The sequence below is a fragment of the Hippocampus bargibanti genome, linkage group LG06, assembly GCF_051943395.1.
Source record: "Hippocampus bargibanti isolate YZ-2025 linkage group LG06, ASM5194339v1, whole genome shotgun sequence".
In the NCBI taxonomy this organism is placed as follows: Eukaryota; Metazoa; Chordata; class Actinopteri; order Syngnathiformes; family Syngnathidae; genus Hippocampus; species Hippocampus bargibanti.
Window position 1 is genome coordinate 1,478,255 of NC_142739.1, and position 14,246 is coordinate 1,492,500.

General features: G+C 39.5%; 1 protein-coding gene across 3 annotated transcripts in view; it reads right to left on the reverse strand.

The window, feature by feature from the left end:
* The window catches only part of ubr5 (ubiquitin protein ligase E3 component n-recognin 5), a 60,851-nt gene that overhangs the window by 25,991 nt on the left and 20,614 nt on the right, over positions 1 to 14,246 (reverse strand). For 2 of the 3 annotated variants that reach the window (XM_088997942.1, XM_088997943.1), the window contains exons 11-32: positions 13,638 to 13,748; positions 13,383 to 13,537; positions 11,973 to 12,090; positions 9,240 to 9,424; positions 9,026 to 9,135; positions 8,290 to 8,402; positions 7,124 to 7,270; positions 6,919 to 7,030; positions 6,648 to 6,802; positions 6,359 to 6,556; positions 6,040 to 6,250; positions 5,129 to 5,255; positions 4,413 to 4,564; positions 3,108 to 3,203; positions 2,743 to 2,866; positions 2,515 to 2,612; positions 1,726 to 1,883; positions 1,548 to 1,639; positions 1,284 to 1,430; positions 1,078 to 1,196; positions 869 to 995; positions 12 to 141 (exon numbers count right to left, since the gene is read on the reverse strand). In XM_088997942.1, coding sequence (XP_088854068.1) covers positions 12 to 141; positions 869 to 995; positions 1,078 to 1,196; positions 1,284 to 1,430; positions 1,548 to 1,639; positions 1,726 to 1,883; positions 2,515 to 2,612; positions 2,743 to 2,866; positions 3,108 to 3,203; positions 4,413 to 4,564; positions 5,129 to 5,255; positions 6,040 to 6,250; positions 6,359 to 6,556; positions 6,648 to 6,802; positions 6,919 to 7,030; positions 7,124 to 7,270; positions 8,290 to 8,402; positions 9,026 to 9,135; positions 9,240 to 9,424; positions 11,973 to 12,090; positions 13,383 to 13,537; positions 13,638 to 13,748 — 2,985 coding nt within the window. The remainder of the gene's footprint in view (positions 1 to 11; positions 142 to 868; positions 996 to 1,077; positions 1,197 to 1,283; positions 1,431 to 1,547; positions 1,640 to 1,725; positions 1,884 to 2,514; positions 2,613 to 2,742; positions 2,867 to 3,107; positions 3,204 to 4,412; positions 4,565 to 5,128; positions 5,256 to 6,039; positions 6,251 to 6,358; positions 6,557 to 6,647; positions 6,803 to 6,918; positions 7,031 to 7,123; positions 7,271 to 8,289; positions 8,403 to 9,025; positions 9,136 to 9,239; positions 9,425 to 11,972; positions 12,091 to 13,382; positions 13,538 to 13,637; positions 13,749 to 14,246) is intronic. The other variant, XM_088997944.1, reaches the window with a different exon arrangement.

A 14,246-nucleotide genomic window follows, 5' to 3' on the forward strand; every position in this document is an offset into this window, starting at 1 on the left:
AGTGGACTTACAGTGATGTCAGGAGCACACTTCACAATGAGGCAGTGTGTAAAACAGTCAAGGCGAATGGTGCCACTCTGCTGATTCAAATAGACCTGCTCTTCGGGAAGTAGATGGGCAATTCTGCTGCTTGCACTTAGACTAACAAAAAAAAAAAAAAAAAAAACAGGAAAGTATTAAAGAGAATCAAATGATTGACAAACATTATGTGACCCGCTGGCCACACGACAGCTGGTAGAAGCTCTATCACACCCATGATCTTTGTGACGATAAGTGGTTCGGGAAATGGATGGAAGTGAACGCAGGCCCAAAACAGGTGAGTGTCGATATGTGCAGGCTGAACACAGAGGCATTGCGACATAAATTTCACTTGCCAGTCGGTGTCGGTAAAGAACAAAATAGCATCTCCGTGACATTCCACAAATGGAATCTCAGTTCAGGGTACTCCGTAATCGTTTTGGCTTTAATTTGTTCACCTCCTCACTGATTGTAAAATACATTTTCCTGTTTTACTTTCCTGATTGTGGCTCCAGTGGGATGCTAAAACGAACAACACACATTACTGACAGGGAACTTGTACCCAGCACTTATAATTGTAGAGCAAATCTTGCACACTCTAGTTTTGACCTTCGCCCCACAGAATGCCTTGCAATTTGGTATACAGATTTTCTCATTAGTTTTTTGGGGGGCGAGGGGTGTTAATTTCACCTGACCAAATGTTCAATTGCCGTTTTCTCCTGATCGTATTTTCAATTGAAACTGCTTGTGTGTACCGCAATAAATATTTATATTGATTTATCGCCAGGTTGTTAAGTTAGACACATTTTATCTCTGTACATTGCTGGAAGTGGATAGGCTCGTTACTTACGGGTCTTTATTCTCTTGAGAACCAAACATGATCATCGACTTGAGGGCATTCCAGTCCTGCAGAACCCTCTCCAGAGCCAATTGAGCAAAGCGGGGAGGCTCCAGGTCATGATCTGGCATATCAGAATCTGAAATAGGGAAAAGGAGGCACTTTCAGACTGCACTGATATGAGGAGACTCAAGTAAAACAGGAGCTTGTGGCAAGCCTACCATCCGCACTTGCCGCCTTGCGATTTCTGTCCTCTCTAATGCGTGGTGGCCTGTACTGACAGTGCTCGACACTCTGCCTGGCAACAGTTTGCACTAAGAACAGTAGTATATGCTCACCCCTAGAGACGGAAATAATCTGGAATCAGGAACACGGCTCTTTGGCATATTACAAAGCAATTATAGTTTATTAGGGCTGTATAACTTACCTGCTGTTTGGTGCTGTAACCAAATTAGTTGTCGTGAGCAACCTGTAGAGCAAATCCAGGCGAGCGGCCTTTTGTCCAGCAATTAGTGTTTTGCACTTGCATTTCTCCCAGCAGTCACAATATGCTGTGGGGGAGGTCCTCTTGAGCCTGTCACAGCAATACAGTATTATTATCCAACACATGGTGTGAATTATAATGAGATTAATTTAGACCGAGTAACATGTAAGAATCTCCATAGCTAAAATAACCACACTTAATACTAACTTGCAGTCATGTCCTTTGTGACACACTCTGGCGCACTCGGTGCAGCAACAAAGAGACTCTAGTAATCCGCATGTCCGACACTCAAATATGTCCTAAATAAACGAGTCAGAATTAAACATTCACAAGCCATTCTATTATTTTCAGAGATTCTGTCCATTGGTTTAATGTGAGGGCTGACCTGATTAATGTGTTCAGCTCCAGTCCATGTGAAACTGCATGTGTCATTACAGCAGAGGACATAAAGGGGCGAATCGTCAGGATTAGTTCCCAGAGGGCAGATCATTTCCATGAAAACAGAGTCTGAATCCTCCTTCTCGGCAATGCCTGGGTCACCTACTGTGCAATTAAGACATCCAAGTACAAAAAAAAAAAACAAAAAACAAAAAAAAAACAAGGAAACGTATGGAAATTGAGGTTACAGCATTTAGTGAGCAAAAAAAGTTGGGATTTTGAGTTTACAGGAAACCTGTCATTAATCATGGACTATAACAACATAAATGGATTAAAAATTGAGAGATTGAAGCAGTAATGTTTAGGGCAAAAGGTAGTTGGAAACTAGGTTGCTGCGATGGGAAACACTAATGCAAATAATTTTCCTGAAGCAGAGCCAGAGAACATTTCACCACATATAGAGGGGTTAATCAGTGAAATGATGTCAATTAAAATCAAAATCTGCATGCATTAATGAAATCCATTCAGATTACAGCCAAATTGACTGAGATACTCAACATAGGGCGCTACACTAATTTTGGTTGCACTTGCAAACAAAAACAAAACCTAGTTTTCCAACCTATTGAAAAAGTTGCTTGCACCAACATATGATTTGCTCACTGTGAAACCTCCCAGTTACAAAGCGTATTTGGTATCTAAACAAAATGCACAGACCTAAATTTATAAGATGAATGATTTTTCCAGCAAACACATTTAGAAGACCTTGTTTTTAGTCCCTTTACAGTATTTTACTTACCTTTAGCCATTTTCTGCGCTGCCTCCAAAACAGCAATGGCTGCCGGGTAGGCTCTCCCACTGACAGCCAGCATGAAGGGGGTCATTCCACGTGCATCCCTTTAAAAGGCAAGTGTTATAACTGAACTAAAGAGCTTTTGTCAAAGGGCCCAAATGAACTTTGAATCTTTTAAAGACAACATCAAACATGATGACTACGTTCACAGAAAGGTAACAAATCGAATCATACTTGGCCGACAGTAGTTCACGTAGATGTGGCCTCAGAACAACACTGTCACACATCAGCTTCAATATAAGGTGGGCATTGGCTTTCCTGTCTTTTGATTCAACAACAGACGGTTCTGTGGATGGTCCTGCAAATATTGAGAAGGGAAGAATAAACATTAAGAGAAGAAGCAACGCACAAGAGGAGACCTACACTAAAAAATGTCATAACAGCCGACCATGTTTGGTCAAACCTATCCATAAACTCATCGCCTGACTTTTTAAACTATATTGGTAATGGTTCACGACCATTGAGCCCCAATCTAAGAAGAAGAAGCAAAACAATCACTTCCACTGTATTTCGATTATATTATGAAGCAACTCAATGACCTGGTATGGTTGAAGTGCTCGGGGTCTGGCTGGTCCCAGTGGAGGCTGTTGTTAGTGAACCCATTGGCGGCGCTAGAATGAAGTCAATGTCACCCTCTGTTGAGACAAGATGGTTAGCATAGTAAGCAAAATAATATATTTCACCTCATTCAGAACGCATTTGATTGATTCTCTTGATGTGGCCAAAGCAGAGTAAAATGGAACGGCATGCTCTTGTACACTATAAAAACCAGTCTGAGAAAGTATTTTGGCAAAATAGTGTTGGAATAATCGGAAGGAGAAAATAAATTGGATGTGTAGTTCTTACCCTGAATGATTCTTATGGGTTTCTGAATTTCAAAAAGTCCAAATCCAATTCCAATGAAGTTGGGACATTGTATTCAAGATAAATAAAAATACATTATTTGCAAATCATGTTCAACGCGTTTAATTTAATCCACGGCAAAGACATGATATTTAATATTAAAATTGCTTAACTACATTTTTTTGAGGCGGTGGGCAAATAGTCCTTAACTGATACTTATGCCTGTAACATGTTTCAAAAGAGCCATGACAGGGAGAACTGAGAAAGGATTCACACCAAACATCTGTTTAGAACACCCGAACTTGCTAATTGGGAACGGGTGAATGCCTTGATTTGGGCTTTTCTTAATTACTCAGTCATGCATAGGCAAATAAGAGGCATGGTTCATTTCTTTATTAAGTACTGCATGAGAAAATAGTCAAACAGTTTAAGGACAATGTTCAACAATGGCATTCGACTTGGCATGATTCCGCCTTGATCTTGGTTTTACTCCCTGGTGCTTTCTACTATCTTTGTCACTGATTTATACAATCAAAAGGTTCAAGTGGGAATTCCAAAAATCAACACTGACTGCCTGTGACCTTCAATCCCTCAACCAACAGTGCTTCAAAAAAAAAAAAGACAATGCATAAAATAGGGATTCCCAACCAATTTATGGCCGGGAATGTAGGAAGAAATGGGGGGAAATGCATTTGCGTGTCTGTTATTGATATTTGTGTGTTAGTGTACACTGCACCCTAAGCATCTTTTCAGTAAAAAAAAGCATAAAAAGCATGTCGCCTTCAACCTGCGGTGGTGTGTAACCATCACCGCAGGTTGTTCACGGTCATAGGTCTGCATTGGCTGTTTGCGATCAGATCAATTGCAAAATATCTTTTTAAAAATAATTATTATTCTCATTCAGTTTGATTCATTTATAATTCACCAATGGCGATGGCAAAGAATGTGGATGTGCATCACCAGGTCGAAGGAAAAAAAAGCATCTTTTAAGACACACTCACCGGGATCGATGGGGGGAGGATCAGGGACCCAACTTGGTGGTGCAATGGGTGGTGAGACAGGGTCCTGATGGTCACTGGAGGATGGGCCTGACTCATGACGGCCAAGACCTGCTGCTCTGAGAGAGCGTCGCATCATTTCTCTCAGTCGAAGCCTGAAGCCAATACAAGAAATACATTGGTCAGAGGAATATTGCTGGAAACACCAAAACTATTTTAGGAACCCGCTGTAAGTTAGATACAGAAATCTCAACATATCTTGAGAAGAGAATGCGGTGTGTGTGAATGATGCAGGTCAATTTTCTGTATTTTGGAGATAGCCAATTTTTACGTCTCACCGGAATTAAATACAAAAAACATTGAAAGCGGTGTTTGAAATCGATCAAGGTTTGAGTTAAACCAAAATATAAGTCTCAAAGTCCAGTTACTGAAGGATTTTAGATTTTCATTGTGACCAGTAAAAAGACTACCACACACAATTATTCTCAAAAACCACCCGAATGGTGCTAAGCTGAAGCTATTCTCGAAGAAAGGAATTGCCAAAACACTCATTGATAGCTCTGGGAAATGTGTGATTTCAGTTGCTGCCCCTCACACAAGGGAGGGTGTTTTGAATTTTCTCTCTATCCCTGATGAGGGGGAAAAAAGCAATACACGAGGATGGTAAATTTTCATGGCGCCGTAAGCAATCTGTCGCTTTCTTCCAATTTAGCACTTACCCTCTGCTACTGGATGAGCCGGTCCTATTCCCAGAGCTGTTGCTGGAGACCACGGAGATGGCATTTGCAATAGCCTCTACAGCAGATAAGCGCTCGGCAAATGTGTTCCGCTCTGACCTTTCAGCCTCTGAAAAATGACAATTGTGATTCAACATTAGTATGTGAGGCAGAGGAAAGTAGGCCAATCAAATAGCGGCATGATGATTCAGCAGAGGAAGAAAATTCCTTGGAAAAAGCTTCCAAATGCCACAATAGGCAGCTTGCTTCAAATACACACATCCAAAAAGATCGTTTCAAAATTACGCAAAATCACTGTATTTTGTGGTGAGACATTTAAACATGCACTCGGTAAGTGTGAAGAAAATGTCTTTTTTATTTCCTCAAAAATTGTAGACCCTTCGAAGACACGAGCATACCAGCAAACACTGACGACATGTAGTTTGTTGTGGTTTCTTAATATATCAAGTTAATGAGACGGAAATATCTACCTCAACATTGATGAAAACGGCGGTTACCATATGCAAAAGATGCAATGCTTACATTTTTTGCAGATTTACGAAGCTGCTGATAAAGAGTAAATGCTCGTTTCTAATAAAACAATGATTTGACATTGCTGGTTTAATTCCCATTTATGACTTAAATGCGAGCGGAATAGCTAACGCAAGGTAACCACAATTTTCATCCACCACCATCTTATATCCATGCTCTTGAATGCACATGGTTTTTGAAGAATACATTTTGCTGCTCCACATAGCATTGGAGTACAGCTACAGAACGAGATGAGTGGGTCAAAAGTCATCTGTTAATTGGTCAATTGGAAGACGCGATGCAAAAAAGTTGAATAGCAACGAGTCGAATTCAAGTGTAAACACTGCATTAAAGTGGATGCAAGCCGAACACACCAGGCTTACCCTCCTCTTCTTTGGTTTCCTTGTTACTAACAGGGAAGCATACAGATACAGCAGCATGCAGAATGTTGCGGTTTCCGTCACAACGGTGGCCAAGTAATGCACCAAGGGCATGGTTTCCTTGATCCAAAAGTAAGGCTTGTTCAAGGTTCACCAGATACTGGCGACACGCCTCATAGTCACAACGCAAAACATGCTGCATGAGCATCTGTTTCTAAAAAGACAGGGAGAAGTGATGATCACGTGATGGCTAAAGGCTAAAACAAGATGTAAAGTTAAGTTAGTCTCTCAGAAAAACTCAATACAGAAACAAAACATTTACCTCAACAGCCATAATGATAATAGCAGCTTTCTTTTTAATGGTGGAGTTAGAGGGGAGATTGGCAAGAGAGTGCACCCCCATTCCAAGACTATTTATTGGTGGCAGATCTAGCCAATCGGGATCTCGAATTCCACCCATGCAGTCTTTTGCCATTGGGTAAATTGTGCCATTTCCATCACGAAGAATGATGGGAGATTCCTGAAGGAAGAAGGATTTTTAGATGATCCAAATATGCTCTGTGCTCCATTCATTCATCAGGTCATGTCACCAAATGAGGACATGATCTCACCTGTCCTGCAGTAAAGATGGCCACGTTTCGCTCATTCTGTCCGAGAAAAGCCATGTTGCTTGTCGGGAAGTTATTCTCCTGTTCAGCTTTGCCGGTGGCCAAGTCAAAGATACAGTACCTAACCCAGTTACAAGTTTTCAGTACCGCATGGACTCCTGGAAGATGGCAAGATGTTTTATTGCAAGGCAATTACCCCGTTGCATTTACCAAGCATATTGCACTAACACATTGAATTACAAGGATACAACAAGTACAAGTACAAATGACAAACCTTTGGAATCAACATTAACAGCCAAGATCTCTGCCTTTTCTGGAATACAGAGCTTTTTGGGCGTGCGCTGAAAGCAGTCCGGGACCTTTGGAGTTCCACCAGTTTTGACCACCTGCCAATATAAACCAAATAAACAAATACTGATATTGATTTTCAATCAGATGCAGTGAACATCCAGAGAATGGAGAATCACATTCGTTCCGACCTGCAGCTCATCTATTCTAAGAAGCCTACAGTCCTGAAGGAGTGAAGATGGGTCAGAGTCTGGGGGGGCTGTGGTGCCCTGGTTGCTCACGCTGCTGCCCGCCCCTGGAAACTTAACTGCAACATAAGCGCCATCCACTTTCAGCACCTAGGCACCAAGTGAAAATGAGAATTTGTTAAAATGAGCTTTTAATGTATAGAAACATGGATAACAGACACACAAGTATCTCATCAGGTGCCTGACATAACGGTGCATAATGAAAGGTATTCACACCACACTGGTGTAACTTTTCCACATTATGCTACAACTCTTACAAAATGAAATATAGACATACACACTGAGAGAGATAAAGAGAGAAAGAACGAGAGAGAGATAAAGAGAAAGAACAAGAGAGACAGAAAGAAATAGTGAGAAAGAAGGGGGGAGAGAGACTAATGCACCAATAGTTTTTGACAAATACGACAACAAAACTAGAAGGGAAGAAGAGGAATAACTAGCCGTAGCCATAGCAATTAACGTGACGTATCGCTGGTTTTGCATGCAGCATCCACAACAACAAGGGCTTACTATTTACCGTGAAAATTCCACTATATATGATCAGGATTTTACCTTTGGTAGTAACACAGAATTCTAGTTAATGTAAGATACATCAACATTTAAAAAAAAAAAAGTCCTGGAGTTAGAACTGAAAGTTTCAAAACCAGACGCTCCCTGACTGCCATTAACACAATTAGGAAATTGTGATTTTGGAATAATCTGAAAAATACAGTGTATTCTATGTATTAACATAATTTTGTATTGGTTTCAGTGTGCTTAAAACCATTAAAATACAAATATTATACGTGCGAAAACATGTTTCGGTAAAGTTTCAGTACGTAGTTTAAAATAGATTTTACTAAATACAGTTGAAGTCTTTATTGTCAATCCGAGATGGAACTGTGTAGGTAACTGTTTTGCTTGAGCAGGTCAGAATCCTCAGACTGTAACTTCACAATCATCACTTTTTTAGAAGACCCGCGAAGGGCACCTGAGCTGATTCCATGTCAAATTTTGACACAAACGTGTTGTATCCATTTTAGAAGAATGCTGTAAGATAAAACGTGGCAAGTGTGAAGTGGGGTGAAGATCTTTCACACGTACATACACTCATAACATTCAGTACTAACCTTTCCCACAGGGACATTTTTAACATCCTCCACAAACACCACCTCTCGAAGAGGCCATTGCTCCTCATTAACTTTTTCCTCCTCCTTGGGGGCTGGGGTGGAGCGCCTTCGCTCTGCAAGGTTTAAACAATACTACATGTTAGCTGATGCAGCAAATTTCAACAAAACGTAATTAATGGGAGGGATTTTTTTTTTCACTGACGTTTTTAATTATGTAATGACTGACTGGTAATGAATGTTCATACAATGTATATACTGTATTTTAGAAAAATAAAGTAAAAGACAATTATTTTATGTTAAAACCAACTCTGTTGCCTTGCATCTTTCTTATTGATGTGTGAAGATGTTTAAAGGTATGAAATATCATGTTGGAAGCAATGATGGATCTGTAATTATGGGGTAACTATTAATATATGCACTAATAATAATAACAACACGTTTTATTTAGAAGCGCCTTTCAAAGCTCTCAATGACACTTTACAATGACAAAAGAAGCACCATTATTACCTCTCATTATGTGTGTCAGCAAAAAATAATAAAGCGAGGTTACCTTATTCGCATTTTGTTTGTAAATGGTTAATGCACAATTGAAAATAATGCACAGTAAGTGCATTTGGAAAACAAGAGGCTGGTGAAAGCCTGTTTACCATGTGTTTAGTCATCCGGCTAAGAAAAGCAGTGTATGACTGATTATGAGGATGGAAGCCAGGGAGACCCCGCTCGAGAAAAGACATACTGTATGGCAGTGAAGCACTGCTAGCAATGGAGGAAGTGTCACTGCATGTAGAAGCTGGGGAAGGAGGAGGGCCCATCTCTGTCTTCACCAACTCCGGCTTGCTTTCCGCCCTAATGGGAAAAATAACTTTGAGTCATTCAATCCAGCTGCTTTATTTTATAAAGGCAGACATGGTTCAAAATAAATGAATAATGGGAGACATAATAAAACTGACTTCGTTTCTTGGGTTTTAGTGGTCTTATCCAGATTCTTGAGGCTCTCTGGCGAGCGCAGCTGAAACCTGCAGCTGTCATTCATGTTCCACACAGACTCCAATAAGACACCAACTTTGGGAATGCCTGCATTAACCGAAAAGGCCACTGCCCCAGCATGGTACAGGGGGTTATTCCTCAGACATACCTAATGAGAGATACAAAAAAAAAACACATTCAACAATCATCCTGAATCAGCATTCCAAAGAAAGCACTCACTTCCTTTGCAGGTCAGTGGTTTGGTGTATTTTCTTTGCTTTTCTACCAATTTTTTTTCTATAGTTTGATAGTTTTGTAAGTAGGGGTGTTCTGATCACGGTTTAAACCTCCAATAATTATCATCCATGAGTGTGATTGGCTGTTACTCATCGTGTGGATCCTGCGTAAATGTAAAATTTTACAGCTACACCTATGCATTTGTCTTAAATAACTGAATAATCAGTATTTGTTTTTATTTAATTAATGAATCAATTAGAATTAAAACATTTGTTGATTTTCTTTATGACTAAAAACAGCTTCAGATAGACATTGCAGAAAACGCACTTACAAATTGTCCAAAAAATCTGTTACTGTCAGAGCATAGGGTGAAATGTTATTTTATCCAAGTAAAAATACATTTTTGCAAATATCCTATATGGATTAAGATAATCATTACTCACATTTACATAGCACCTTGTATTTTAATTTGAATTAAACCAAATGGAATGAAGTTTCATTCAGGTTTTGAGGAGGTTTTGTATATTTTCATTGTCAATTCGACTAGAGTATGAATACAAATTTACAAAATCATTGATTTCATTAAGTACAACAAAACACTGTAGAAAGAAAATAAGAGTGCTTTCAGTGACTCCGGCTTTTGAACTGTAGGCGTTACGTCTGGACACAAGATGGCCCCTACGGAACTTGGAAGAAATCTATGATGTGGGATTGTGATATCTTATCTATCGTCCATACTTATTTGGTGGTGAAGAAATATTTGTGGGGCAAATATGGCACTCATTTACCAGAAGAATACATATGGTGATCAATCTCTGCCTAAAGAGGCTTTGAGCAGATTTACAAACATTACTGTCGATGCACATCATCACGAATATTTATCGATGATTATCAGCAAAGTGATAACCTCAGTTATGTGGCTGAAAATAATTAAAGGACAACCGACATCGCTTTTTTTGTTTCCTAACTGACATCAGAAAAATGTTTTATAGCATCTAAAATACCCAAAACACGCAGTATGATATTTTTAGTCAAAAGTAAACACCAATAAAAATGACTTAAAGTGTCCAAAATCTGCAAATAAATGAACCCGGAAGTGGCCAGTTTCAGAAGGTCCCGCCCCCTTGTTCGTGGCGTCACCCCAAGACGTCTTGCCTTGCTGGAGAATCAAAACAATGGCTTCAGATTCGGAGAATATGCTTTCTTGTTACTCATCCAGTTATGAATATGATTCAAATATTTCTGAAGAGGAAAGCATACATGTTTGCAAACGATTAAATAATTAATTCCGTGCCATTTTGAGGCAATAGGGGGGGAAATGTAGCACTAAAAAAAGAGGCAGAAAATGGCGACAAAGCTCCGCGTAAGGAATTAATCAGCCCGTTTCCACAGGCTGATTTGCCTCTTTTTGGTGCAACACAAAGTTTTCAGACCAAACAAGTACAGCAAAATGCATTGACGTGATGGAAGGCCTGCTACAATGTGTCCTTTTTTCGGTCAGGGGTGTTCCTTCAGTGACGTAGGGTGAGGACTCGTCACCAACTCAAAAATTCAGCATGAGTCTTAAAACGTAAAATACAGCTATATGCGGTGGAATCGTTGTCAAATACGCTCAGTAGAAGTCATTTGAAGCCATTTTACAAATTATGGACACAACTTGTCCGGAGACGTCGGTTGTCCTTTAAAGATACAATGTGACCGTGACATGTGACAAGAACAGAAAACATACATTTTCTCAAACTACATAAGAGAGTTTTGCCTTGTGAACGAGGTTTCATGGTTTAATGTACCAAAAAGTTTAATGTTCCAACAAGTATCAAGAAAAAGGTTTCTTCAGCCATCATCTGTACATCTTTGGAGTTGGACATTTAGCCCCTTATCCGAAGCGTTTCGTCAGCGAACTAAAGTTGTGCTGGTAACCCTGGCCATATATACCCAATGGACAGAGGTGGTACGGCCGCCTCTGTCCATTATGAATATAGGGCCTCATTAGCCAATCTGATTACCTCAGAGTGGAGAGGTAATCAGATTGGCTAATAGGGTGAAATCAGAGCCAGGGATAGAACAATAAAAGTAATCAGATTGGCATCAGGGAGTGCTCCACTGCTCCTGTAACCTTAAAGCAGTGACCAATCAGAGCAAGGGTCCGGTACAGGGACCTATCAGAGCAGAGGTCTGGCACGGCCACCCCTATCCATTAAGGATATGGGGCCAGAGTTACCAGCACAACTTTAGTTAGCTGACAAAGCTATTCGGATGAGGAGCGAAATGTCCGGCACCTTCAAAGAAGTACAGATGACGGCAGAAGAAACCTTTTGCTCGATTGACCACTCCTGTACGACTGAGAGCCTACACAGACGTTCCAACAAGTACATCTCAACATAGCGCTAGCTAATAATTTTCAAGCACAAGGAAAAGGCATAAAATAATAAAATTCTCTGTGAATTGCAGCTCAATCAACAAAAATACAAAAATCTTACTTGTGTTCCCACTGTGATGTTGGGTATTGAGGAAATGCCAGCACTAGACTTTGGCTTTTTATTCTTGGCTCTGGCCTTTTCGAGCATTTTCTTCCGTTGACTAAAAGGCACCACACCCCTGCAAATACATGACAGACCACCAATATTCATGCATCTTTAGTACTATAACCTGAAAAATCACAGGGCAAACTTTACTTCCCATATTAATGTATTATTATTATATATTAATGTATGCTATCAACAAATATTCCCATGAAAGCATAAGCATTTTAAACAAACTAAACTCAAAAATGTGCCTTCTGAATATTATTAGAAGTGAATTTTAGTTTGTCATGATGAACAATGTTATTTCTGTACAAATTTACAGCACTGTGATTTAAGGGTCTGTTTTATTTATGTCTTATTATCTGAAGCAAGATGGGTGTTGAGTACTTGTCTTGCTAGTATTGCGATTGTTCTTAGTGTTCTTAGTTGAGAAGTTAACCTAAGCACTTTATAATGACCATTCTATTTTGATTTCTTAATTCTTTGGAGATTTATAAAAACAAACAAACAAACATTCATTCATTTATCCATTGCTCGGACCACTTTATCATCACCAAGGCCACGGGAGGTGCTGGAGCACCTACAGCAGTTGTCGTCGGGGAGCAAGCGGGGGACGCCCTGAACCGGGTACCACACAATCGCATGACACTCAAAAAACTAACAAAACGGTGATATTCGCCCTCATGGTCGAAACTAAAGGCTGCAGGTAGGACTTTGACTAGTCTCAAATACAGCAGAGTGTAAATGGCTCGGACTGCGTCTGTCCAAGCCTACTAAAAAAAGCAAGACAGTATGTTAAAATGCCACTTTTTCTTTTATCTTCTGATCTGCCTCAATGTGTAATGATTTTAAAACAAAAACAGGGGTTTTCTCAGTCATTTTAGATGATATTTTTTAGTAGTATTTGGATCGATTAATTACAGAACCAAATAAATTGATTGTAGAAACATTTGATCGCCTGGAAGCACTAATTCGGATATCATACTGAAAATTATTGATGTGTGTGAGTTTCATTCTATTCAATAATATTAGAATCAATCGTTCTTTTTTCAACTGTTCCATCGAATAGCAGAGTATTCATATGAGTATCCAAATAATGGGTGAGGTTCGACAGGGTGTGCCGATGGGCACATTGTCATTTACAGTCAAGTGTAGGTTACTTTGCGCCATAAAACCCAAGTCTGATTCAATAGTTGAAAACAGATCAATTTGCCTTAATTTGTATCCCACAGACACAATATTAACCTGAATAGTGTTTGGACTAGTAGAATGACAGCAAACATTCTTATAAAATAACATGTTTTGCCATAACTTGTTCTGTAATGTGATGTGATGGCATATTTAATCATAAGACATTTTTCGTACCACCAGTAGAGGCCATTTTCTAACTGTGCACAAGTGTATAATGCACAGCAGTAGAGAGACACCATTCGCTCCCCTTGGAGTTCAGGGAAAGCTTGGGCACTGTGCTCAAGCTTAGCAGCTACTGTACTTAATGTGTCGTCAACCCAGGTTGCCACCTATACAACACACAAAAAAATAAGGATTTTTGAAATACATACTGCATGTGCAACTGTATGTAATTGAAGATCATAAACCACAAATGTTGAATATCTGTACCTTGTTAGTCTCTGTCGCCACAGTCGCTCTGATACTATTGGCTGACAATAAAGTGATCCTCTCATTGGCCAGTCCCAGGAAAGAAACACGTGGATGATGAAAAGAAGGATTCTGATGAGACAAAGAACAGCAGTCAAACTATAGAAATCACACAGTGTAGTCTTAAATCTGCATAATTTATTTTAATTTTGCATTCCTAACTAAGCTTGTGAAAAACAGTTTAACAACCAAGTACAACATCGTTCTCAGCCTTGGCATATGTTCAGCCATTACCTTCAAACAAGTATAATGCATTATTCAGAAAAAAATAATTTTGGTGTTTGGATATACAATTCTTTCGTTTTGTGTCAAGTTTACAGTCAATGTGACAAAAACCTTCAAGCACACACACTTTGGATAGTATTTGGAGAACTGTTCAAGTTCACCTTAAAATCAAGCTGGATGATAGCTTTAAAGGACAACCGACGTCTCCGGACAAGTTGTGTCCATAATTTGTAAAATGGCTTCAAATGACTTCTACTGAGCGTATTTTAATAAGATTCCATCGCATATAGCTATATTTTACGTTTTAAGACTCGCACTGAATATTCAGGAAGTCTTGTTTTTCAG